The sequence below is a fragment of the Salmo salar genome, chromosome ssa02, assembly GCF_905237065.1.
Source record: "Salmo salar chromosome ssa02, Ssal_v3.1, whole genome shotgun sequence".
In the NCBI taxonomy this organism is placed as follows: Eukaryota; Metazoa; Chordata; class Actinopteri; order Salmoniformes; family Salmonidae; genus Salmo; species Salmo salar.
In genome coordinates this window covers 13092449-13120044 of record NC_059443.1, presented here as the reverse complement: position 1 = coordinate 13120044, position 27596 = coordinate 13092449, and the positions used below count along the sequence as shown (strand labels likewise).

Below are 27596 nucleotides of genomic sequence, written 5' to 3'. Positions count from 1 at the left end.
ACCTCTTAGCCCCTAGCCACTAACCCTCTAGCCCCTAACCCCTGACCCCTTAGCCCCAACCCCTTAGCCCCTAACCTCTTAGCTCTTAGCCCCTAGCCTCTTAGCCCCTAGCCTCTTAGCCCCTAGCCTCTTAGCTCTTAGCCACTAGCCTCTTAGCCCCTATCCCCCAACTCCTTCGCTCCTAACCCCTTAGCCCCTAGTCCCTAACCTCTTAGCCCCCCCCCCCCTAGCCTCTTAGCCCCTATCCCCTAACCACTAGCCCCTAACCCCCTAGCACAACAGTCTCTTTTCCCTCTCTAGGCTCTATTAACACCCCATCACTGTACTGTGAGTCTGGCCCTATGGTCTGCAAGGAGCCTGCAGCAACAGCGGCTCCCTAAGCCCTAGGCACTGCAGCCTGCAGCAACACTGGCCTCGTCCAGAAACAACCCTTGACCCCTAAGCCCTAGGCACTGCAGCCTGCAGCAACACTGGCCTCGTCCAGAAACAACCCTTGACCCCTAACCCCTAGGCACTGGTCCACTCAGATGTCCACTCAGATCTACATAAGTGTCGAGGGGCTAAGGACTAGTGGTTAGGGATTGTCTACCAGCCCTGTACGTCCCTCCCCAACACAGGGCCCTGGCATGGGGGGTTGACTTGGAGTAATCATGTATGGTGTTGGAGAGAGACTGTCAGGCCAGCAGACCATCAGTTGTGCTGTCTCAGAGGAGCTCCAGCAGAGTGCAGCTGGGCCTTGGTCTGGTCTGAGGAGACTGGGTAATGAATATGGACCTACAGGAAGGAGCTGGGCCAGGCACTATTCCCTATATACTATTGGCCATGGTCAAAAGTAGTGCACTATAAAGGGAATAGGGGGCCATTTGGGACGCAGACAGGCTTGATGTTCCTGTGAAGAAGAAGAGCAGCTCCTCTCATACTGAGTAACATGAGAAGAAAGGTGAATGACATGGCTGCCACTAGTCATTAGATTCCGCTGAGCGTTGTCTGTCAGCGGCCATACACACACACACACATGCATGAGTACCCACACATATACACACACAGTTTAATGTTTCCTTTTGTTCCCGAGTGGCGCAGTGGTCGAAGGCACTGCATCTCAGTGCAAGAGGCATCACTACAGTCCCTGGTTCAAATCCAGGCTGTATCACATCCGGCCGGGATTTGGAGTCCCATAGGGCGGTGCACAATTGGCCCAGCGTCGTCCGGGTTTGGCCGGGTTAGGGACTCATTGTAAATAAGAATTGTTCTTAACTGACTTGCCATGTTAAATAAAGGTTAAATAAATTGTTGGAACAAGCTCTCTGCAGAGGTGAACCACAGCAATATCAGATCTAGTCATCTGTTTTTAGTTCTATCTATTTATACTGTTGACTGGCTGTTGCCTGATAGAAAAGCTTCTTCTGAGTCAGACAGACACTTAAAAACAGTTTTCACGGCGGAGGGAGAATATGTGCTAAACAGAATATAGTGGGAAATAGGCGACAGCGAAGCACAACAGTCTCTTTTGATGGATATAGTCTAATAAACAACAAAGATGCTCAATGGATCCATCCCAAATGGCACCCCAATCCCCTTATACAGTAGTGCACTGCTTTTGTCCAGGGCGCATAGGGCTCTGGTCGAGGGTAGTGCACTATATAGGGAATAGGCTGCCATTTGGGATGGATCCATCGAGACACAGTACATCCTTTATACCCACCTCAGGCTTGTTATTCTAATGTTGTCTCCTGTTTAGATTACATCCTTGTTGAGACTAGAACAGAACAGAGCGTTTACTGTTGTTTCTTTGGAAATAGTCCTCATCATAATAGACTAGAACAGAACAGAGTGTTTACTGTTGTTTCTATGGAAATAGTCCTCATCATAATAGACTAGAACAGAACAGAGCGTTTACTGTTGTTTCTATGGAAATAGTCCTCATCATAATAGATTAGAACAGAACAGAGTGTTTACTGTTGTTTCTATGGAAATAGTCCTCATCATAATAGACTAGAACAGAACAGAGTGTTTACTGTTGTTTCTATGGAAATAGTCCTCATCATAATAGACTAGAACAGAACAGAGTGTTTACTGTTGTTTCTATGGAAATAGTCCTCATCATAATAGACTAGAACAGAACAGAGCGTTTACTGTTGTTTCTATGGAAATAGTCCTCATCATAATAGATTAGAACAGAACAGTGTTTACTGTTGTTTCTATGGAAATAGTCCTCATCATAATAGACTAGAACAGAACAGAGCGTTTACTGTTGTTTCTATGGAAATAGTCCTCATCATAATAGACTAGAACAGAACAGAGCGTTTACTGTTGTTTCTATGGAAATAGTCCTCATCATAATAGACTAGAACAGAACAGAGCGTTTACTGTTGTTTCTATGGAAATAGTCCTCATCATAATAGACTAGAACAGAACAGAGTGTTTACTGTTGTTTCTATGGAAATAGTCCTCATCATAATAGACTAGAACAGAACAGAGTGTTTACTGTTGTTTCTATGGAAATAGTCCTCATCATAATAGACTAGAACAGAACAGAGTGTTTACTGTTGTTTCTATGGAAATAGTCCTCATCATAATAGACTAGAACAGAACAGAGTGTTTACTGTTGTTTCTATGGAAATAGTCCTCATCATAATAGACTAGAACAGAACAGAGTGTTTACTGTTGTTTCTATGGAAATAGTCCTCATCATAATAGACTAGAACAGAACAGAGTGTTTACTGTTGTTTCTATGGAAATAGTCCTCATCATAATAGGGATGGATCCAATTGTTATTATAAAAAGTGCTCACATCAGGTGTTTATGATGGAAGGACAGGGGCAACATCACATTTACATAGAGATTGGGAGTGCTCACACAAGTGCTCGATTTCATTGCTCCTAGCTTTAATAGACAATATGTTTTAAAGAAAAGACATGATTATACATTTGCATGTGATGAATAAATGACTTGTAGGTGATGTATAATAGGAGTCAAATGGAAATACTGTCTTTATATTAGGTTTATGTGTTGTTTATTTGATCTTTATGTTTTATTTATTTGTTGTTTATTTTACGTTTGTTTATTTTATATTTATTTGTTGTTTATTTTATGTAAAAAAAAAAATGTTTTATCTCTTCAAGGTTGTTGATTGCATTCTTCCTCCACTGACTTCTCTTGCCTTCAGTAAAAACGGTAAGGAAACGGCTGGGTCATGTGCTCTCCATGCTTAACATCTAAGTACATAGATAGGCAGTCTGGAACGTGCCCATTCTGCAATGTTCCCTATCTAGCATGGCACACAGCAAGGCCCTTGGTCTAAAGTTAATTCAGTGTTCCCTATCTAGCATGGCACACAGCAATTCCCTTGGTCTAAAGTTAATTCAGTGTTCCCTATCTAGCATGGCACACAGCAATTCCCTTGGTCTAAAGTTAATTCAGTGTTCCCTATCTAGCATGGCACACAGCAAGGCCCTTGGTCTAAAGTTAATTCAGTGTTCCCTATCTAGCATGGCACACAGCAATTCCCTTGGTCTAAAGTTAATTCAGTGTTCCCTATCTAGCATGGCACACAGCAATTCCCTTGGTCTAAAGTTAATTCAGTGTTCCCTATCTAGCATGGCACACAGCAATTCCCTTGGTCTAAAGTTAATTCAGTGTTCCCTATCTAGCATGGCACACAGCAAGGCCCTTGGTCTAAAGTTAATTCAGTGTTCCCTATCTAGCCTGGCACACAGCAAGGCCCTTGGTCTAAAGTTAATTCAGTGTTCCCTATCTAGCATGGCACACAGCAATTCCCTTGGTCTAAAGTTAATTCAGTGTTCCCTATCTAGCATGGCACACAGCAAGGCCCTTGGTCTAAAGTTAATTCAGTGTTCCCTATCTAGCATGGCACACAGCAAGGCCCTTGGTCTAAAGTTAATTCAGTGTTCCCTATCTAGCATGGCACACAGCAAGGCCCTTGGTCTAAAGTTAATTCAGTGTTCCCTATCTAGCATGGCACACAGCAAGGCCCTTGGTATAAAGTTAATTCAGTGTTCCCTATCTAGCATGGCACACAGCAAGGCCCTTGGTCTAAAGTTAATTCAGTGTTCCCTATCTAGCATGGCACACAGCAAGGCCCTTGGTCTAAAGTTAATTCAGTGTTCCCTATCTAGCCTGGCACACAGCAAGGCCCTTGGTCTAAAGTTAACCACAACTGCATGTGTTTGGTATTGTAGTAAATGTTTTGATTTGTATTTAAGGTAAATATCAGCTGTCTCACTGCAGAGGGTCTGCATGGATCAATAATTGTGTGTGTGTGTGTGTGTGTGTGTGTGTGTGTGTGTGTGTGTGTGTGTGTGTGTGTGTGTGTGTGTGTGTGTGTGTGTGTGTGTGTGTGTGTGTTCATTGCTCTGTGCTCTGTTTTGTGTTGTAGTGGAGTGGCGTATCGTCAGCTTGCGGGTTCTGTCAGAGATCACACTGCTGCTGCTGAGCCAAGAGGCCGTGGAAGAGGGAGAGAGGAAGGAGGAGAGGAGAGAGAGAGAGTGCAACTCTTCAACTGGCAGACTACTGACTCTCATTACAGAAGCCCTTCTTCCACAGTGAGTATGCTCTCTCCTGCATCTCTCTCTCTCTCCTCTACCCTCTCTATCACTCTGCTCTTCTCTACATTTTCCATCTCTCTCCTCCCCCCTCTTATCTCCCCTACACTCTCTCCCTGCTCTCTCCGCTCTCCCCTATCCTCTCCCCTCTCTCTTATCTCCCCTACACTTTCTTTAATCTCCCCTCTCCTCACCTCCCCCCCTCTCTCTTCTCTCCACTACCCTCTCTCTCTCTGCTCTCCTCTACCCCCCCCTCTCTCTCTCTCTCTCTCTCTCTGCTCTCCTCTACCCTCTCTCTCTCTCTCTCTCTCTCTCTCTCTCTCTCTCTGCTCTCCTCTACCCTCTCTCCTCTCTCTCTACTCTCCTCTACCCCTCTCTCTCTCTCTCTCTCTCTCTCTCTCTGCTCTCCTCTACCCTCTCTCCTCTCTCTCTACTCTCCTCTACCCTCTCTCTCTCTACTCTCCTCTACCCTCTCTCCTCTCTCTCTCCTCTCCTCTACCCTCTCTCCTCTCTCTCTCCTCTCCTCTACCCTCTCTCCTCTCTCTCTACTCTCCTCTACCCTCTCTCCTCTCTCTCTACTCTCCTCTACCCTCTCTCTCTCTCTTTCTACTCTCCTCTACCCCCTCTCTCTCTCTCTCTCTCTCTCTCACTCTCTCTCTCTCTGCTCTCCTCTACCCTCTCTCCTCTCTCTCTACTCTCCTCTACCCTCTCTCTCTCTACTCTCCTCTACCCTCTCTCCTCTCTCTCTACTCTCCTCTACCCTCTCTCCTCTCTCTCTACTCTCCTCTACCCTCTCTCTCTACTCTCCTCTACCCTCTCTCTCTCTACTCTCCTCTACCCTCTCTCTCTCTACTCTCCTCTACCCTCTCTCTCTCTCTCTCTCTGCTCTCCTCTACCCTCTCTCCTCTCTCTCTACTCTCTTCTACCCTCTCTCTCTCTCTCTTTCTACTCTCCTCTACCCTCTCTCCTCTCTCTACTCTCTTCTACCCTCTCTCTCTCTACTCTCTTCTACCCTCTCTCTACTCTCCTCTACCCTCTCTCCTCTCTCTCTCTCCTCTCCTCTACCCTCTCTCGCTACTCTCCTCTACCTTCTCTCCTCTCTCTCTCTCTCTCTCTCTCTACTCTCCTCTACCCTCTCTCCTCTACCTTCTCTCCCTCTCTCTCTCTCCTCTCTACTCTCCTCTCTCTCGCTCCTCTCTTCAACAATCTGTTGAACTAACTAGACCCTAAACCTATCAACAATCTGTTGAACTAACTAGACCCTAAACCTATCAACAATCTGTTGAACTAACTAGACCCTAAACCTATGAACAATCTGTTGAACTAACTAGACCCTAAACCTATCAACAATCTGTTGAACTAACTAGACCCTAAACCTATCAACAATCTGTTGAACTAACTAGACCCTAAACCTATCAACAATCTGTTGAACTAACTAGACCCTAAACCTATCTGTAGGGGACTACCCAAATAGCTATCCATATAAAGTGTGGCTGATGTCTCTCCTGTGTTGTACAGGTATGAATCTCTCCTGTTGGAGCCAGACCCAATCCCAGTCTACGCTCTCAAGCTGCTGGTGGCCCTCACAGAACACAGCAGCCCCGTCAACAGGTAAAACCTTCTAAACCGGCCTCCTGAGTGGTGCAGCGGTCTAAGTCACTGCTCCGCAGTGCTTGAGGCGTCATTACAGGCCTGGGTTCGATCCCAGGCTGTGTCACAGCCGACTGTGACCGGGAGACCCATGAGGCGGTTAAGTGAGCAGTGTGTCAAGAAGCAGTGCGGCTTGGCAGGGTCGTGTTTCGGAGGACGTACGGCTCTCTAGGGGAGTTGCAGCGATGGGACAAGACTGGAACTACCAATTGGATATCACGATATTGGGGAGAAAAAGGGGTGAAATAAATAACTTCTAAACCAGGGATCATCAACTAGATTCAGTCGTGGGACGTTTTGTTTCTTGAGTGTATGGTCGGGGGGCCGGAACATAATTACTAATCATTAGTAGACTGCAAACTGACCGCAAGAAGCCCAAACAGATATAATATTAGACTAAAACATAATCATTTAAAACCTTGTTTATATTTGTATATAATCACTACTCTCTATTATGCGTGGGAATACTTGGGAACAGATTTCAAAATGAAAATTACTTGGAACTGATTTCCTGCTGTTTTTACAGTCTTTTATCTCCAACCATGGGAAAAAAATATATATACACTGCTCAAAAAAATAAAGGGAACACTAAAATAACACATCCTAGATCTGAATGAATGAAATAATCTTATTAAATACTTTTTTCTTTACATAGTTGAATGTGCTGACAACAAAATCACACAAAAATAATCAATGGAAATCCAATTTATCAACCCATGGAGGTCTGGATTTGGAGTCACACTCAAAATTAAAGTGGAAAACCACACTACAGGCTGATCCAACTTTGATGTAATGTCCTTAAAACAAGTCAAAATGAGGCTCAGTAGTGTGTGTGGCCTCCACGTGCCTGTATGACCTCCCTACAACGCCTGGGCATGCTCCTGATGAGGTGGTCTCCTGAGGGATCTCCTCCCAGACCTGGACTAGAGCATCCGCCAACTCCTGGACAGTCTGTGGTGCAACGTGGCGTTGGTGGATGGAGCGAGACATGATGTCCCAGATGTGCTCAATTGGATTCAGGTCTGGGGAACGGGCGGGCCAGTCCATAGCATCAATGCCTTCCTCTTGCAGGAACTGCTGACACACTCCAGCCACATGAGGTCTAGCATTGTCTTGCATTAGGAGGAACCCAGGGCCAACCGCACCAGCATATGGTCTCACAAGGGGTCTGAGGATCTCATCTCGGTACCTAATGGCAGTCAGGCTACCTCTGGCGAGCACATGGAGGGCTGTGCGGCCCCCCAAAGAAATGCCACCCCACACCACGACTGACCCACCGCCAAACCGGTCATGCTGGAGGATGTTGCAGGCAGCAGAACGTTCTCCACGCCGTCTCCAGACTCTGTCATGTCTGTCACGTGATCAGTGTGAACCTGCTTTCATCTGTGAAGAGCACAGTGGCGAATTTGCCAATCTTGGTGTTCTCTGGCAAATGCCAAATGTCCTGCATGGTGTTGGGCTGTAAGCACAACCCCCACCTGTGGACGTCGGGCCCTCATACCACCCTCATGGAGTCTGTTTCTGACCGTTTGAGCAGACACATGCACATTTGTGGCCTGCTGGAGGTCATTTTGCAGGGCTCTGGCAGTGCTCCTCCTGCTCCTCCTTGCACAAAGGCGGAGGTAGCGGTCCTGCTGCTGGGTTGTTGCCCTCCTACGGCCTCCTCCACGTCTCCTGATGTACTGGCCTGTCTCCTGGTAGCGCCTCCATGCTCTGGACACTACGCTGACAGACACAGCAAACCTTCTTGCCACAGCTCGCATTGATGTGCTATCCTGGATGAGCTGCACTACCTGAGCCACTTGTGTGGGTTGTAGACTCTGTCTCATGCTACCACTAGAGTGAAAGCACCGCCAGCATTCAAAAGTGACCAAAACATCAGCCAGGAAGCATAGGAACTGAGAAGTGGTCTATGGTCACCACCTGCAGAACCACTCTTTTATTGGGGGTGTCTTGCTAATTGCCTATAATTTCCACCTATTGTCTATTCCATTTGCACAACAGCATGTGAAATTTATTGTCAATCAGTGTTGCTTCCTAAGTGGACAGTTTGATTTCACAGAAGTGTGATTGAGTTGAAGTTACATTGTGTTGTTTAAGTGTTCCCTTTATTTTTTTGAGCAGTATATTTTGTACTCAGAACATTTTAGTTGCCAAATAAAACCATTCGGCCCGCGGGTTGCCAGCTGGGGAACCCTGTTCTAAACCATCTCCAGATAGACAGACTAGGACTCTAACAAACACAATGTCATCTTGGAGAAAAGCAGAGAGTCTAACCAACACAATGTCATCTTGAAGAAAAGCAGAGAGTCTAACCAACACAATGTCATCTTGAAGAAAAGCAGAGAGTCTAACCAACACAATGTCATCTTGGAGAAAAGCAGAGAGTCTAACCAACACAATGTCATCTTGAAGAAAAGCAGAGAGTCTAACCATCACAATATTATCTTGATGAAAACCAGAGTCTAACCAACACAATGTCATCTTGAAGAAAACCAAAGAGTCTAACCAACACAATGTCATCTTGATGAAAACCAAAGAGTCTAACCAACACAATGTCATCTTGAAGAAAAGCAGAGAGTCTAACCAACACAATGTCATCTTGATGAAAACCATTGTCTAACCAACACAGTCATCTTGATGAAAAGCAGAGAGTCTAACCAACACAATGTCATCTTGATGAAAACCATTGTCTAACCAACACAATGTCATCTTGAAGAAAAGCAGAGAGTCTAACCAACACAATGTTATCTTGATGAAAACCATTGTCTAACCAACACAGTCATCTTGATGAAAAGCAGAGAGTCTAACCAACACAATGTCATCTTGATGAAAACCATTGTCTAACCAACACAATGTCATCTTGAAGAAAAGCAGAGAGTCTAACCAACACAATGTCATCTTGATGAAAACCAAAGAGTCTAACCAACACAATGTCATCTTGATGAAAACCATTGTCTAACCAACACAATGTCCTCTTGAAGAAAACCATTGTCTAACCAACACATTGTCATCTTGAAGAAAACCAAAGAGTCTAACCAACACGATGTCAAAATAATTAAATGATTGAGAAGCTGCTTTATTCCACATCTGTTATTGTCTACTCAGAGTTTATGGAGGTGAGTTGTGATGGTGTTGCTATGGCATCTGTTGTTGTCTACCCAGAGTTTATGGAGGTGAGTTGTGATGGTGTTGCTATGGCATCTGTTGTTGTCTACCCAGAGTTTATGGAGGTGAGTTGTGATGGTGTTGCTATGGCATCTGTTGTTGTCTACCCAGAGTTTATGGAGGTGAGTTGCGATGGGGTTGCTATGGCATCTGTTGTTGTCTACCCAGAGTTTATGGAGGTGAGTTGCGATGGGGTTGATGGCATCTGTTGTTGTCTACCCAGAGTTTATGGAGGTGAGTTGCGATGGAGTTGCTATGGCATCTGTTATTGTCTACACAGAGTTTATGGAGGTGAGTTGTGACGGTGTTGCTATGGCATCTGTTGTTGTCTACCCAGAGTTTATGGAGGTGAGTTGCGATGGGGTTGCTATGGCATCTGTTGTACACAACACAACCTGAAGAGACAACACAGCATCTTGATTAACACCTGCAGTTGTTTTCTGGTGTTGAATATTAAGTTAAGAAATTATCTCTGGGGTTTAAGAAATTATCTCTGGGGTTTAAGATATTATCAAATAAAAAAAGTTAATTGATCTCTCTCTCTTCTTTCTGTCTCTCTCCTCTCTCGCTGTCTCTCTCTCAATTCAATTTCAATTTAAGGGGCTTTATTGGCATGGGAAACAGGTTTAAATTGCCAAAGCAATTGAAATAGATAATAAACAAAAGTGAAATAAACAAAAACTTACAGTAAACATTACACTCACAAAAGTTTCAACAGAATAAAGACATTTCAAATGTCATTATGTGTATATATAAAGTGTTGTAATGATGTGCAAATAGTTAAAGTACAAAAGGGAAAATAAATAAACATAAATATGGGTTGTATTTACAATAGTGTTTGTTCTTCACTGGTTGCCCTTTTCTTGTGGCAACAGGTCACACATCTTGCTGCTGTGATGGCACACTGTGGTACATTAAGTTGGTAAAAAGTCTCTCTCTCCTTCCCTTCCTCGAAGCTGTAAATAAGCTGGTTTTGGAAACATCAGATCATTCATGTTATTATTACTACCAGACAAAACAAAATCACTAAGTCCATAATTGTATTATTTATCAGTGGCCTAATACATAGTTGAATATGCTTGACCTTTCTGCAGCATCAGCATGTTGAGGGGTGTTCCAGAGTTGTGGCCTCATGTAGGGAGCAGTGTGGAGCTCAGGCCCAACACTGTGCACTGTTTACCTATTAACACACTGTAGATCCCCCTCCTCCCTCTGTAGCTGCCTGCCTGCAGGGCACAAACTCACAGTGCACGGCACATTTACAATTCAGCTCACACCACGTTTCCCCCCCTCCTCCGTTCAGTTATCTGAATCATAGGGGAAAGTAGAGCATAAACAAGTGCAAACTTAAACTCATTTTAGAGAAATACTCACATAGAGACATTGTTTAATTGCAGTAGTTGATGCATAAGCACACAGAAACGAGGCATTGGCTTGTCCTTGTTGAAAGAAAGCTACACTGGTAATGTGATGTTAAAGAGATTCTCTGAGGTAGGACTCCCCTGATGCTGCAGCAGTAACACACTCACACACGCAAACACAGTCGCACGCAAGGTCACACACACGCGCACACTCACACACACTGGGCTGAAGGAGGGGGAACCGTTTCCTGGGAAAGGAAAGTCATTGATTGATTGATGATTGGGTGTGTCCAACTAGGAGCAGCCTACAGGAGAGGTGTGATGTCACTGCAATGTCGCTGCTGTTCAGGGGAGAACAGTGGAGCTGATCGAAGGAGAACAGGAGAACAGAACAGGGGGGTTAACAGCTCCTGGGGGAGTTTAAAGGAGTCTTTCACCAGCTGGTGGCAACACACACCTCAGCAGTATGTCTGTCATCCTGCTCAATGGCTTTCAGATCACACTGAACCTGGAGCACAAAGAGGAAGACGTAATGTCACTTTTCAAAGGGAAATATGAGAATGTCCTTAAACAACCCGTCCAGTCGCTCCCTCTTTGAAGACTTTGTCTGGATCTCAAATGGAACTCTATTCCTTATATAGGGCACTACGTTAGAACAGAACCCATAGGGCTCTAGTCAAAAGTAGTGCTCTATGTAGGGAATAGGGTGCCATTTGGGATGTACAGTATGTTGTAGGTTGCTATAGCTAGCTAGCTGCTGCAGTTGTATGAGTTTCCTGCCTAGTGTTTAGTATTAACCATGGATATTCCAGTGTTCATCAGAGAGCCAGACTGTCCTCTAACCTAATGGCATGCAGCAGGCAGGCAGACAGGTCCTTTGTGTGCTTGGGATTTGTAAGGAATATTGATCTGTTACAGAGGAAAGGTCAGACTAAGCGTAAGTTAGGGACTGCGCAGCTTAGCAGAGGTGGGAACTGATGTTACTGAAAGATGCAGAAGAAGTTGTTAGAATGAATAAGATTTCACTCTGCTGCATAATAAACTGAACACCACCACTGCACCATAGTAAGGCGATAGCAGCTTGGTCTGTACACTAAGTAAGGTATTATACAGGCTTACCAATGAAAAAAGCCATGTAGGATGTAGGTAGTAGTTGAAGAGTAGTAGATGTCAGACTGGTCTGGTGCTGGTAGTATACTGTATCTAAAGCATGTTACCATTGTCTCCCTGATAGTTCCTCTAGCCCTCTCACCTGGGTGATCCTCATGAAACCACCTGAAACAAGGCTACTCTGTTCCCTACATAGTGCACTACTATGGACCAGGGGCATTTGGGAGCCGCTGTCGGTGATGAATTGAGAGCAGGTTTCTCTGTGTTTCTGTGCTGCCTGCCTGGTCGTTGAGAAGGTGATGATGGACACCAGCTGGGTGCGCTTACATAGTTTTATCTGATCTCCTACACATCCCAGACTGACTGCCATTTCTGTCAAGGCTCTGAACACAACCCAGCCCCCACACCTCCCTCTGTCTATCTATCTGGCACTGAGAGAGCCAACTGAACTATTCAAATTGATGTCAGCAATCTGCTACACACTCCTGTTGGTGGTATTTCCCTTGTCTGAGACGAGCTATTACATTTACAATGAGAAATGAAATTGCATTTACCACTGCTTGATAAAGTCCTAAAAAAGTGCAGAGCTCTCTCCTTGATGGGTTCTTGCCTAAATTAGATTGCAAATTGGGACATTAACGGGGCTTCATACAAGTATGTCTTTTCCCCTCATTATCAGGTTTGATACAGAGTTCAAACTTTCCAATTATCTGAACCTTTGGCCGTTGTTGCCTTTGTGTGGGCTCAGTCAGTCTGCCTAGCTCTGCCCGCTTTAGTGGAAGCAAAACCAGTTCTATCTGCGGGAACGCTTTTACACCCTGATTAGCAGGAATTTGAAAAATGCTTTTATCTCAGCGGAAGCCAGCCTCACAGCTACAGGAAGCCGGCATGCTACCGCTAATAAAAGCTGATCCTTTCTAATGAGCAGGTTAACGGAGGTTACACGCTGACTACATCAAGGCTACGCTCATCCTGTTATTTTTATTTGATTTGACTGGAGTTTGATATCGTGCTATTGGTCAACGCGGTACCGTTGCCTGGTAGTCTGCAGACACAATGAGTGATTGGTCAGTGGGATGAACAGGCGGGGGTGTTGTTTTGAATGTGTCGCAAATGGCAGCCTATCGTGCAATACTTTAGACCAGAGTCCTATGGGCCCAGTTCAAACGTAGTGCACTCTAAAAGGTCGCAGCGATTGTGTTAAAAGCCTGGGATCCCCCGGTGTCCTCTACTCCCGCCTTTCCTGTCCTCTGTCTGCCACCTGTGCTGCCTGCATGGAGACCTCTGCTCCTCTCTGCTGATTGGAGTGGACAGCAGAGTTGAGTGCTTTCAGAGGAATAGAGAAAAACCTCATCCCTGACTGTGTGTGTGTTTTTGTGTGTGCGTTCGTGTGTGTGTAATCAGCTCTGACAGCTGGTGTGTGTAAAGGAGGAATGGGAGTGTTACCTCGTACTATCAGTGTCACTGGCCGGTCTGAAGAGCTGACTGGGCTTGAGCTGTGTTGGTCTGATATGGCTCAGTGGCAGGCAGCAGCCCTCTCCATTCAGCCTCAGCTTCTCCCTCTGACAGGCAGCAGAGATGACCTGCAGGACTGCCTGTGTCACACTCTCTGACAGTCAGGGGAGCCATGTGTAGCAAAGTGGATGGGAACAGTGCACAGTAAAGGATAGAGACTGCCTCACAATGTTTCCAGAGTGAGGTTGGAAGATGTTTTACTGGCACTAATGTACACTATTACTGAACACTCCACATTTCAGACTTTAAATGATTACATCACTATATACAGTGCCTTCAGAAAGTATTCATACCTCTTGACTTCTCCCACATTTTGTGTTACAGCCAGAATTAAAAATGTATCACAATACCCCATAATTACAAAGTGCAAAGCCAGAATTTGTTCTTAACTGACTTGCCTAGTTAAATAAAGGTTAAAAATCTAAATAAACATGTTTTTAGACATTTTAGCAAATTTATGGCAAATGAAATACAGATATCTAATTTACATAAGTATTCACACCCCTGAGTCAATACTGTGTAGAAGCACCTTTGGTGGCGATTACAGTTTAATTCTTCGTTGCAAATTTTCTCAAGCTCTGTTAAGTTATATGGAGAGCGGCGGTGACCAGCAATCTTCAAGTATTTCCACAGATGTTCAATGGAATTCAAGTCTAGGCTTTGGCTGGGCCACTCAAGGACATTCACATTATAGTTCTGAAGCCATTCCAGTGTTGCTTTGGCTGTATGCTTGGGGTCCTGTTGGAACGTACATCTTCACATCCAGTCTAAGGTCGTTTGCACTCTGAAGTGGGTTCTCATCAAGGATTTGCCTGTATTTTGTTCCCTCTGTCCTTACCAGTCTCCCAGTCCCTGCCGCTGAAAAGCATTCTCATAGCATGACGCTGCCACCATGCTTCACGGTAGGGATGGTGTTAGACGGGTGATGAACTGTGCATGGTTTTCTCCATACATATCACTTTGCATTCAGGCAAAATAGTTACATTTTTGTCTCATCAGACCATAGAATAATTTGTCTTATGAGTCATGTGCCTTTTTGCAGACTCCAGGTGTGCTGTCATGTGCCTTTTTCTTAGGAGTGGCTTACATCTAGCCACTCTCCCATAATGCCCAGATTGGTGAAGTGCTATAGAGACTGTTGTCCTTCTGGCAGGTTCTCTCATCTCAGGCAAAGAACTCTGTTGTTCTGTCAGTGGTCATTGGGTTCTTGGTCACCTCCCTGATCAAGGTCCTCCTTGCCCTGTTGCTCAATTTGGTCGGATGGCCAGCTCAAGGCAGGGTCTACTTAGTTCCATCTTTTTTTTTACATTTCCCAATGATGGAGACCACTGTGCTCTTGGAAACTTAACACTCTAGAACATGTTTCATACCCTTTCCCAGATATATGCCTCATCACAATTCTCTCTCGGAGAGGTACGGACAGTTACTTGGTATAGTTTCTGCACTGTCAACTGTAGGACCTTGTATAGACAGGTGTGTTTCTTTCTAAATCATGACCAAACAATTGAATTGGCCACAGGTGGACTCCAATCAAGTTGTAGTGGCATCTCAAGGATGATCAAAGGAAATTGGATGCACCTGAGCTCAGTTTGGAGCGTCATCGCAAAGGGGTGTGAATACTTATGTAAATTAGATATTTCTGGATTTCATTTACAATACATTTGCAAACATTTCAAAAAACATGTTTTCACTTTGTCATTATGGGGTATTGTGTAGATAGGTGAGAAAAATATATATATTTAAAGGAATAATCCGCCCCCAGAAATAAAATCATGAAACCCCCTGTCAATTTGGTGAAAGCCTATGTTCTATCGCTGGGTAAAATAACAGATGTCCCCGTGATTTAACTTCTATCTAGTCCGTCTTTGAAAATCAGGAAATCGTGTAGGAATGCGTCTTAACTACATCATTCTCGTCATAAGGGATAACACACTATCAGATTTCATAACGCTTTTAAAACAATGACCTGCTCTCCAGATCGCCAAATCAGCCAATAGAACACATACATTCATCTATATCCTCATGACAAAGTAGAGATTTTGCTTAGATGTACCCAATCTAAACAGTGTAGCAAATTATTCAACTTCAAGTACCATGCCGCAATGCCCCATGTGTGTCTTTGGGAAGCAGAGATATTACAGAAAGGAGGAGATAGGAATCCCACTGGGCAATGAATGGAGAAACGCCCCACGCAACTGACTGTCGACCATCTGCATTCACGTTGTCATGCTGCGTCACGCGGAGGCTAAACTAAACGTCACGCAATCCCTTCACAAAGTCAGAGTATGAGCTATACGATATTAAAGAGACAAGTTAATTATCTCACATCTTGGAAAAGATTTGCAATGTTGTACTTCTTGAAATTCGTGCTAATGTTCAGTTTTTGAGCAAGCGCACAATTGACTCCCATTCACTTCTTGAAGGAGAGCTGTTCTTGTCCCAGAATCGCCCAGAATGCACGGCAAGGCCCATTGGCAATGTATACAATGGGTGTTAATATGATTCTAATGGCATTTCCCATCTCCTCAAAAGTATCTCTGTGGGAAAGAAACGTACTCTGCTCTCACTCTGGGCAGAGACGAAATGCAAGTTGAACTCGGTGAGACAGTGCAGTTTGTTTAGCTGATTTTACAGCTAGCTAGCTACTTCACATGCTGATATTGATGTTGGTATTGTTGTGCGTAGCTATGTTTTCTAGCTAGCTAGCCAGCCAGCCAGCCCAGAGAGAGCGAGAGCATTGCATTGAGGGTTTTGTAGTAGACTTGAGCTGCAACAGATTTCCAAAAACAATTTTCACATGTTTCTACCAACCTTGTTATAATGATGTAATTATTATAACTTGTTCCCAAAACAATATTCAAATATGAGTGTTATTTAACACTGTTAATCATATGAATTAGTGGTTTGGGCTGGATTATCCCTTTAATCCATTTGTGGAATAAATCAAGGGGTAAGAATACTTTCTGAAGGCACTGTCTGTGAGAGAGAGAGAGAGATTTTTTTTTATATAAAAATCCAAATCCCTCCCAGCCAGGAAGCTACCGGAGGATCTGTGATAGCAGACAGACTGTGTTAAATGTCATCCACACATTGTGCCATTATTAAGGAAGCGTGACAGGTTGAATCAGAGCTGTACTCAGGCACACTCTAAACTTCATCAGATTGTAAATAAGATCAGAAGGTTGTCTGCAGCTGAGCGGATCTTATTTTACCCTATAGCCACTCCAGCCTGGCTGGGCAAATGCCACTTCATCCACGCAATCTGTGTCTACATGAAAATTAGAGTTGTTATCCCCTAACGTTAAGGACAGTCTGTAAATTCTGTAGGGCACAGAGATGTATTAAAGTTGAGAAATGAGGTGTACTGTACACGCATACTGTGTGATGCATTAGTTGTCATTAGCCCAAACCTTGTGTAGGATAGTGTTTAGAGAGCCATGGCTTTGACCCAGATAGTGTCCACTGCTGTGGTTTCAGTTCAGTTCTTCCTTCTCTATAATAAGTCTTCAACAGGCCTGTATCAGTATTACTGGCTGCCTTGACAGGAACTGATTTTGGTACTTCAGTCTCTCTTAACGTGACAGTGATGCAGGGTGCGATCGATTTAGAATGATGTGGAACTGGGAATGCTAACCAGGCAGGCTGGGGGTGAGACACTACCACCCTACAGATGGACCTGATTTGTCTCAAGAAATATCCCTCCATTTCTCTGATTTAATGGCTGAAGGCTACGTGAGTCATCACGACACGGGGAAAGGCTTTTCGTTGGCTGGGCCCCCGATGTAGCCTAAGTTGGGCTATAATTTAATGTCACTTCGCACACAGGATGCCTTCAGTTCAATGTAGATGCGTCCCAATTGGCACCCTATCTCCTATATAGTGCTATATAGGGTGTAATTTGGGATGCAGGCTCGGCAATCTGTGAGGCTTGGAGAAGAAGCCTGGCTATTTACACTCCTCTGTCACCCCGTCAGGGAGATAAAGCTTGGCCATTCATCAGTTCTGGAAACACCTCTATCTAGTCTACTCTCTGGGGGTAAAGTGGAATTACGACCCAGATCCTCTGCTCACCTTTAACTCTCCATATTTGTTCCTGTTTTGTTTTATGAGCACAATTTAATGTTAATGACGTGTCATCACTCAGGTTCACACGGAGATCGATGGGAGAGGGTTGTTTCTGTACTACGATAATGGGGGAGAGAGGGAAGAGTGGAGGGAGAGAGGGAAGAGTGGAGGGAGAGAGGGAAGAGTGGAGGGACAGAGGAAAGAGTGGAGGGTGAGAGGAGAGAGTGGAGAGAGTGGAGGGACAGGTGGAAGGGTGGAAGGAGAGGGGGAAGAGTGGAGGGTGAGAGGAGAGAGTGGAGGGAGAGAGGGAAGAGTGGAGGGTGAGTGGGGAGGGTGGAAGGAGAGAAGAGAGAGGGAAGAGTGGAAGGAGAGAGAAGAGTGGAGGAGAGAGGAGAGAGGGAAGGTGGTGCAGATAAGTGGAGATAAGGATGGGGGGACAGTTTATCTCATTTAAGTATGTCTGTTATGCAGGTGTAGGATCTTAATTTGATCACTCTTTTGTTACAGAAATGTTCCTGCACCACAGGAAATGCAGATGAGCTTTGGGATTTACATACATTCACAGAAAGCCCACATTAACACACGGTTATATTAACAGTATTGCACTTTTCATGTAGCCTAATTACCTAACCACCAATCAAGCAACATTATAGATTAAACATTAAAATCCTGTTGCTGCAATATTATTTTGCTGTGACAATTCAGGTCAAATTAAAATCCTACATCTGTAGGCAAACTAACGTAAACAAACTTGATATTGTGTAGTTAGTATGAAAGCAGATTGGACAACAACTAGGCCTGGTCAATTTTTGTGTTATCTGTGTTTCAGTTTTCTCCTTTCTCAGTACGTTCAGGTTGCCTGCTGACTTCTATGTGACTTTCAACCTCAAGAGGATGTCTCTCTGGTTAATCACAGGCTTGTGTTGTCCCTCTGCACTTTATTGCAGTGGTATTTACTCTTATCTGGTGTTCTGCACAATGGCTTAGCTGCCTCACATAAGCTACACTACTTTAGAAACATTTGATGGAATTCTCTTTGGAGGACTGAGGACACCATATATGGAAAACTGGGAAATAAATGTTTCCCAACCATGCAATACATCATTGTTATGTAAAAACTCCCTCTAATACGTTTTCTATGGGTGACCTCTAGTCTTGTTTAAATGTGTCTAGCCTGCCTGCCACAATGTTTTCTTCCTTTGAGCACCTCTACACACAAGCTGTAATTGGTTGTGAATCAAAAGGCTTAATCAATAAGGGAGCTGTGGAGAGTCATTTTCAATAAAGATGTACATTACTCCTGGGTGCCCAGGTGTCAGAAGGCTCCTTTCTCCCCGCAGAAGATTAGTCAGAGGTCCTTTTCTCACATGACTGATCTTAGAGGCGAGTCACGCTGCGGTGCCTTCACACACAAACACACACTGAAATACTCCCATACGTTCAGTAGGCCTCAGATTCAGAGGCAATGCATGGACCCTAATGAAGATGAAACGTCTCTCTGTGCTATGAAGGTACCTAAACCTGCCTCTGTGTTTCTCTCACTCTCTTTCTCTCTCTTCGTCTCTCTCCCCCCTCTCTCTCCATCTTTCTATCTCTCTCTTTTTCCCTCTCTCTCTCTCCCTCCTCCACAGCCTGGTCAGAGACAGCAGGATCCTACCTATTGTCTTTCAAGTCATGGCGGTAAGTTAAGAGCCCCACTTAAAATGCAGCTTTTTTTTCTCTATACTAAAATCTTGTGTTCCAGGAAACTGCTTTGATGTGCGGTTTTATTTATCACTTGTGTTGCCTGCCCGACTTTTCATTTCCAGGCTCAAGAAAAAAGCTATCTCCTAAAAATATAAGTGGTTTGTCAAATTCCCACCTCCACTCTACTCTGAGTCTGTGTCTCTCTCCGTCTTTCAGACGGCCCGAGGTGGAAACTAGTGGAAAGGAATGTTAGGATGAAAGCCATATTACAAACCACCTTGCTTCCTCCTCCCCCACCCCACCTCGCTTTTTTATCCTCTGTCATGAAAATATATGAGTCCCATTGGGTGGAGAAGACTTTGGGCTATTGGAACATAATTCAAAGGCTGTTATGTGGGGGAATTCTGCTGGGCCAGACATTTTAGCTCGTAAAAACGCCTCCCATCCACCCCACCCCACTGCCTGCCTACTTCTCTCTGTCATTTCAGGCCGAGCCCCTTTTGCACCAGCAGTGCTCGTTTGCCAGGGTTCTTTATTGATTTATTATGCAAATGAGTGTGCTGTGCGGTGGTGACCCATCACAGTACATTGTGTAATTGAGTGACGGAGAGACGGAACAGCCTTTTGAGGGGCTGTGCTTAATGGAGTGAGAATATGAAGTGGTCCTCTTCGTTCCCCAGCTCCTACAACAGGTTACATATTCATCAGACCAGAACGCTTATTTCCAGTAAACAGCCAATTCCCCCTTGACCTCAATCCGCCAGTAACTGCTCTGCACTCTTTAATGAACTTATCGCTTGGGTGACTTCTCAGACAAGTTGCCACTGCATGTAAGAACACTTTGAGAAACATCACACAGACGGAATCAGTTAGCTGTTAGGTTTATTGTCTTCACGTTTTATGTTGCTTTCTTCTTCTATGTTTTGGAGGTATAGTTGTGTTGCTTTCCACGGGTCTCTTCTTCTATGTTTTGGAGGTATAGTTGTGTTGCTTTCCACGGGTCTCTTCTTCTATGTTTTGGAGGTATAGTTGTGTTGCTTTCCACGGGTCTCTTCTTCCATGTTTTGGAGGTATAGTTGTGTTGCTTTCAACGGGTCTCTTCTTCTATGTTTTGGACGTATTGTTGTGTTACTTTCCACGGGTCTCTTCTTCTATGTTTTGTAGTTGTGTTGCTTTCCACGGGTCTCTTCTTCTATGTTTTGGAGGTATAGTTGTGTTGCTTTCCACGGGTCTCTTCTTCCATGTTTTGGAGGTATAGTTGTGTTGCTTTCCACGGGTCTCTTCTTCTATGTTTTGTAGTTGTGTTGCTTTCTACGGGTCTCTTCTATGTTTTGGAGGTATAGCTGTGTTGCTTTCCACGGGTCTCTTCTATGTTTTGGAGGTATAGTTGTGTTGCTTTCCACGGGTCTCTTCTATGTTTTGGAGGTATAGTTGTGTTGCTTTCCACGGGTCTCTTCTATGTTTTGGAGGTATAGCTGTGTTGCTTTCCACGGGTCTCTTCTTCTATGTTTTGGAGGTATAGTTGTGTTGCTTTCCACGGGTCTCTTCTTCTATGTTTTGGAGGTATAGTTGTGTTGCTTTCCACGGGTCTCTTCTTCTATGTTTTGGAGGTATAGTTGTGTTGCTTTCCACGGGTCTCTTCTATGTTTTGGAGGTATAGCTGTGTTGCTTTCCACGGGTCTCTTCTTCTATGTTTTGGAGGTATAGTTGTGTTGCTTTCCACGGGTCTCTTCTTCTATGTTTTGGAGGTATAGTTGTGTTGCTTTCCACGGGTCTCTTCTTCTATGTTTTGGAGGTATAGTTGTGTTGCTTTCAACGGGTCTCTTCTATGTTTTGGAGGTATAGTTGTGTTGCTTTCCACGGGTTTCTTCTTCTATGTTTTGGAGGTATAGTTGTGTTGCTTTCCACGGGTTTCTTCTTCTATGTTTTGGAGGTATAGCTGTGTTGCTTTCCACGGGTCTCTTCTTCTATGTTTTGGAGGTATAGTTGTGTTGCTTTCCACGGGTCTCTTCTATGTTTTGGAGGTATTGTTGGGTTGCTTTCCACAGGTCTCTTCTTCTATGTTTTGGAGGTATAGTTGTGTTGCTTTCCACGGGTCTCTTCTTCTATGTTTTGGAGGTATAGTTGTGTTGCTTTCCACGGGTCTCTTCTATGTTTTGGAGGTATAGCTGTGTTGCATTCCACGGGTCTCTTCTATGTTTTGGAGGTATAGCTGTGTTGCTTTCCACGGGTCTCTTCTATGTTTTGGAGGTATAGTTGTGTTGCTTTCCACGGGTCTCTTCTATGTTTTGGAGGTATAGTTGTGTTGCTTTCCACGGGTCTCTTCTATGTTTTGGAGGTATAGTTGTGTTGCTTTCCACGGGTCTCTTCTTCTATGTTTTGGAGGTATAGTTGTGTTGCTTTCCACGGGTCTCTTCTATGTTTTGGAGGTATAGTTGTGTTGCTTTCTACGGGTCTCTTCTTCTATGTTTTGGAGGTATAGCTGTGTTGCTTTCCACGGGTCTCTTCTTCTATGTTTTGGAGGTATAGTTGTGTTGCTTTCAACGGGTCTCTTCTTCTATGTTTTGGACGTATTGTTGTGTTACTTTCCACGGGTCTCTTCTTCTATGTTTTGTAGTTGTGTTGCTTTCCATGGGTCTCTTCTATGTTTTGGAGGTATAGCTGTGTTGCTTTCCACGTGTCTCTTCTTCTATGTTTTGGAGGTATTGTTGTGTTGCTTTCCACGGGTCTCTTCTATGTTTTGGAGGTATAGTTGTGTTGCTTTCCACGGGTCTCTTCTTCTATGTTTTGGAGGTATAGTTGTGTTGCTTTCCACGGGTCTCTTCTTCTATGTTTTGGAGGTATAGCTGTGTTGCTTTCCACGTGTCTCTTCTTCTATGTTTTGGAGGTATAGTTGTGTTGCTTTCCACGGGTCTCTTCTTCTATGTTTTGGAGGTATAGCTGTGTTGCTTTCCACGTGTCTCTTCTTCTATGTTTTGGAGGTATAGTTGTGTTGCTTTCCACGGGTCTCTTCTTCTATGTTTTGGAGGTATAGCTGTGTTGCTTTCCACGTGTCTCTTCTTCTATGTTTTGGAGGTATAGTTGTGTTGCTTTCCACGGGTTTCTTCTTCTATGTTTTGGAGGTATAGCTGTGTTGCTTTCCACGGGTCTCTTCTTCTATGTTTTGGAGGTATAGCTGTGTTGCTTTCAACGGGTCTCTTCTTCTATGTTTTGGAGGTATAGTTGTGTTGCTTTCCACGGGTCTCTTCTATGTTTTGGAGGTATAGTTGTGTTGCTTTCCACGGGTCTCTTCTATGTTTTGGAGGTATTGTTGTGTTGCTTTCCACGGGTCTCTTCTTCTATGTTTTGGAGGTATAGTTGTGTTGCTTTCCACGGGTCTCTTCTTCTATGTTTTGGAGGTATAGGCCAGGCGTAACCATGATAGTACCAACTAGGACGTATGTAGACTTTCTCACATGCATGTCATTATTACATTTAGAGGACCTAATGTTCTGAATTTGTGCTTCAACGAATACATTCTGGAATGCGTTAGAAAAGCCTCCATCCACACAGTTTAACACAATACAATGCAGTGTTACATACGCAGCCATACAGGAAGGAGAGCCATTTAGTGTGCATTACCAGCCGATCTGTGTCATGCAGGTCAACCACTTAACCACTGCTCTATCCAATATAGACCCAGTCTGGACTCTATCACACACTGTAATCCTCCTCTCCTCTCCACCGCTGGAGGGTTCACCATTCATATAGTGCCTAGTTCTTACACCTACAGGACATACACTATGGCCAGTCCATTACAGGCTTTACAGATACATAGTGACAGGATTAAATCAGCTCTTCTCACTCTCACTTGACTGTAGTCACCATGTGTGTGTAGTGAGTGTACCAAATGGAAGCCTATTCCCTATATGGTGCACTACTTTTGACCTATGGGTCCTGGTCAAAAGTAGTGCACTACATAGGGAATAGGGTGCACTTTTAGGACGCATACCATACCTTTTAACTTTACTCTGAACTGCAATGGCTTGCCTTCTCCAATCCAATGGAAGCTGATATACAGGTTAGGTCAGGATCGTATCAAATTGCCTTTTCGCGACACAGTTAGTGCAGACTGCAGTAGTAATGGCTGTCCACTTATTTACTTTTAAGGCCAGTTCAGCAGTTTCACAGACTGACATTGATTCGGGCCAGAGACGGCATGAAAGTGGTCCACGGACGGAGCCGTAATGCACATCACTAATGAGTGTGGCGAGGAAGCCAGTGGTGATTGACAGTGGCATTGATTGAGTTTGGTCCAACATCAGCAGACTGATCCTTAAAGCAAGTGTTTAGGGAGCTTGACTCTGGTTACAACAAGAGCCCCAAGTAACACTGCTAGGCTAATCTGATGTCTGGAGACTGAAGCTCACGCCTAGTTTGTTGTGGCTGCTGCAATGCATCATGGTCTTTTACTGATGATCATGATTGATTGTGTTAAGGAGAATGCTTGAGACTTGAGACTCCTCAAATGTCTCTATTTTTACAGCTTTGTTTTAAAGGTTAATGTTGGTATAGAAGTAAATGAACAAAGATGTTCGGTGGAGTGGACCCCCTCACTGTTGCAGGATGGCTTTATCTCTCCCTTCCCCTGATTGTAGTGCCTCTGCCCCATATTCAATTTGATGTCATCTGACAGTGTAAATCTAATTGGAAGAAAATCCATTTTGCCTGTGTGTGGGGGGAAGGTAGGTAGGAATGTACAGTCAGTGGACTCTGTATGAGTTTGTGAGCTCTAAGAGAGAAAAGAGAATCTAATAGAATCAGAGGTTTATACAGCTAGCTCTGATTGCAACATTGCTGTTGCTGGTATTAGTTGAATAGTCGTGCTCCCCTCTGCCATTCTCATTAACAGCAGAGAAGAAAAGTCTGCATTGCGACAAATATTGATCTGGAGACCAAATTACAGCTTGAAAGAAAGTCAAATAGCAGACATAAACACTGCCTTTTGTTGTACTGCAAAGCTGCTTTTCAGAGCTTGTTTTACACTGTAGGACATACTGAAGAAGAATCCTTTTTTAATCCATTATCCTTGCAGTCAACAGAAATTCATCGACTGCTTATCCCCTCGCAAAGACACACACACACACACACACACACACACACACACACACACACACACACACACACACACACACACACACACACACACACACACACACACACACACACACACACACACACACACACACACACACACACACACACACACACACACACACACACACAGGGTTGAAGTTAGTTCAGAAGAGGCAGCCAAGCAGCTACATAGGAGCTTGAGGATCTGGGATTGGGCCTGTGATAGTGAGGCTCCAGTCTAGTTCCATGTAAACCAACACAGAGAGACATACGTTGAGTTGAGAACGGAAGTGATTGGTTCAGACTGTGTGAGGCCAGAGGCAGCCAATGGTGTGTTTGGGATTGTGATGATGAGATCTGAAGTTAGCATTATAGATGATGCGAGATCAAGTCAAGCTGCAGGCAGACAGCACAATTCCATTACACATCTGATAAGATACAGAAATGAGGACATGCTTTTTCGGGAGGCGATTAAAAAGTCGTTTTTCTTTCCGTTCTTATTTTTTCAGTATGTTTCTATATCCCACTTTTGGATTCAACTGTGTCATCCATCAGAAATGACGCAGCCATACAGCCATATACGTTTCTCCTCCATGTGTCTCCCTATTCATCCCTATCAAATCAAACCAGCCTTTATGTTAAACAAACTGTTTATAGGAAGTAGTGAGTCAATCATTTGAGCCCATCAGGGTTTAGGTCTAGGCCCACACATGTATCTCTTCATTAAGGGCTGTTGATATCTGCATGACCCCTGCTCTTCTCAAGTGGCCTAGCAGAGAAATCAGGTGGAAAAGCGATGGTTCTGGGCCTTGAGATTCCATGGCTAACTTATCCAGGAGACTGAGGAGAATCCCTGAGCTACTGGCCCAACTCTGTGCTTCTCTCTCTGCCTTCCCGTCAGCCTGTAAACTGTCGAGGCCCCTTGAACAAACATTGTCTGGGCCCTAATTATGGCTGCATTGTGTGTGTGTGTGTGTGTGTGTGTGTGTGTGTGTGTGTGTGTGTGTGTGTGTGTGTGTGTGTGTGTGTGTGTGTGTGTGTGTGTGTGTGTGTGTGTGTGTGTGTGTGTGTGTGTGTGTGTGTGTGTGGGTGTGTGTGTGCCTAGCTCAGGCCTTCATTGCCTACCTACTTATTATGTTCCTAATCCCCCCGCCGCACCCTGTTCACCAGATAATTGCACAACCTTCACCAAGGCTCATCCCCTGCACCCTGCTCACCAGATAATTACACAACCTTCACCAAGGCTCATCCCCCGCACCCTGCTCACCAGATAATTACACAACCTTCACCAAGCCTCATCCCCCGCACCCTGCTCACCAGATAATTACACAACCTTCACCAAGGCTCATCCCCTGCACCCTGCTCACCAGATAATTACACAACCTTCACCAAGGCTCATCCCCTGCACCCTGCTCACCAGATAATTACACAACCTTCACCAAGGCTCATCCCCTGCACCCTGCTCACCAGATAATTACACAACCTTCACCAAGGCTCATCCCCTGCACCCTGTTCACCAGATAATTACACAACCTTCACCAAGGCTCATCCCCTGCACCCTGTTCACCAGATAATTACACAACCTTCACCAAGGCTCATCCCCTGCACCCTGTTCACCAGATAATTACACAACCTTCACCAAGGCTCATCCCCTGCACCCTGTTCACCAGATAATTACACAACCTTCACCAAGGCTCATCCCCTGCACCCTGCTCACCAGATAATTACACAACCTTCACCAAGGCTCATCCCCTGCACCCTGTTCACCAGATAATTACACAACCTTCACCAAGGCTCATCCTCCCCCACATCAAGTGGGGGAGGATGAGTAACCTCCACCTCCTCCATCTCCCCAAGCTCCACCGTCTCCCTCCTCCCTCTCCCCAACCTCCCCCATCTCCCTCCTACCTCTCCCCAACCTCCTCCCTCTCCCTCCTCCCTCTCCCCAACCTCCCCCATCTCCCTCTCCCCAACCTCCCCCATCTCCCTCTCCCCAACCTCCTCCATCTCCCTCCTCCCTCTTCCCAACCTCCTCCGTCTCCCTTCTCCCTCTCCCCAAGCTCCCCCGTCTCCCTCCTCCCTCTCCCCAAGCTCCCCCGTCTCCCTCCTCCCTCTCCCCAACCTCCTCCGTCTCCCTCCTCCCTCTCCCCAAGCTCCCCCATCTCCCTCCTCCCTCTCCCCAAGCTCCTCCATCTCCCTCTCCCCAACTTCCTCCATCTCCCTCCTCCCTCTCCCCAACTTCCTCCATCTCCCTCCTCCCTCTCCCCAAGCTCCTCCATCTCCCTCTCCCTAACTTCCTCCATCTCCCTCCTCCCTCTCCCCAACTTCCTCCATCTCCCTCCTTCCTCTCCCCAAGCTCCTCCATCTCCCTCCTCCCTCTCCCCAACTTCCTCCATCTCCCTCCTCCCTCTCCCCAACTTCCTCCATCTCCCTCCTTCCTCTCCCCAAGCTCCTCCATCTCCCTCCTCCCTCTCCCCAACTTCCTCCATCTCCCTCCTCCCTCTCCCCAAGCTCCCCTGCTCCTCTGCTGGCCTTCATCTAGCCCTCAGCCAGGTCCTGAAGACGCTTCCCCTCTCAAAAGTTAAGATGCTAATGACTATTCTTCATTAAAGCTCAGCTATTTCTTCAGTCATCATCAGATAGGCCCTTAAGATGGCACACACAGGTGTATCTAGACCCTGTGAAGGAGAAGGGATAATGTAAGCAGCAGATGATAATGTAGTCAATACAAATGCAGAATGTTACCTACTGTATGCTTCAGTTTTCAGAATAAGACGTACTGTGGGTGCAGGGGACAGTAGTTGTGAAAACAAGAGTACTGCAGAAGCATTGCTGAGGCAGATTTGCTCAAATCCATCCCTAAGGCTCTCAATATTTGAAGATTGCCCTGAAAGACTGTGCACTTCCATGGGTTTTTGCCCTTCCTTTCCCTCGCCCCCTATTCATTTCTCCTGTGTGTTTATTCCATGTTGTGTTCTCTCCAGGAGCACCAGGACAATATCCTGGGTGGAACCATGCAGAAGGCCATGGCTCTCCTCAGCAACCTGACTGGACAGAAGGACGTGGACCTACAACCCTTCTACCAACAAGGTACGGTGCACTGCCTCACACTAATGAATGCATTGTACTGCATCTAGGCCTAACAGTTTCCGCCCCATTTACAAAGAACACCGTGCACAAGTCCCATGTGGTCCCGTGTGAGTCAGTTGGTAGAACATGGCGCTCGCAATGCCAGGGTTGTGGGTTCAATTCCCACAGGGGACCAGTATGAAAATGTATGCACTCACTACTGTAAGTCTCTCTGGATCAGAGCGTCTGCTAAATGACTTAAATGTAAAGTGAGGACTCAGACCTCCAACCGCTC

At 45.1% G+C, this 27596-nt stretch overlaps 1 protein-coding gene across 1 annotated transcript in view; it reads left to right on the top strand.

The window, feature by feature from the left end:
• The window catches only part of LOC106595924 (serine/threonine-protein kinase ULK4), a 185734-nt gene that overhangs the window by 71049 nt on the left and 87089 nt on the right, over positions 1 to 27596 (top strand). Inside the window, exons 28-32 of the mRNA XM_045697923.1 lie at positions 3123 to 3174; positions 4397 to 4562; positions 6081 to 6173; positions 19063 to 19111; positions 27217 to 27322. Of these exons, the coding sequence (XP_045553879.1) occupies positions 3123 to 3174; positions 4397 to 4562; positions 6081 to 6173; positions 19063 to 19111; positions 27217 to 27322 (466 nt within the window). The remainder of the gene's footprint in view (positions 1 to 3122; positions 3175 to 4396; positions 4563 to 6080; positions 6174 to 19062; positions 19112 to 27216; positions 27323 to 27596) is intronic.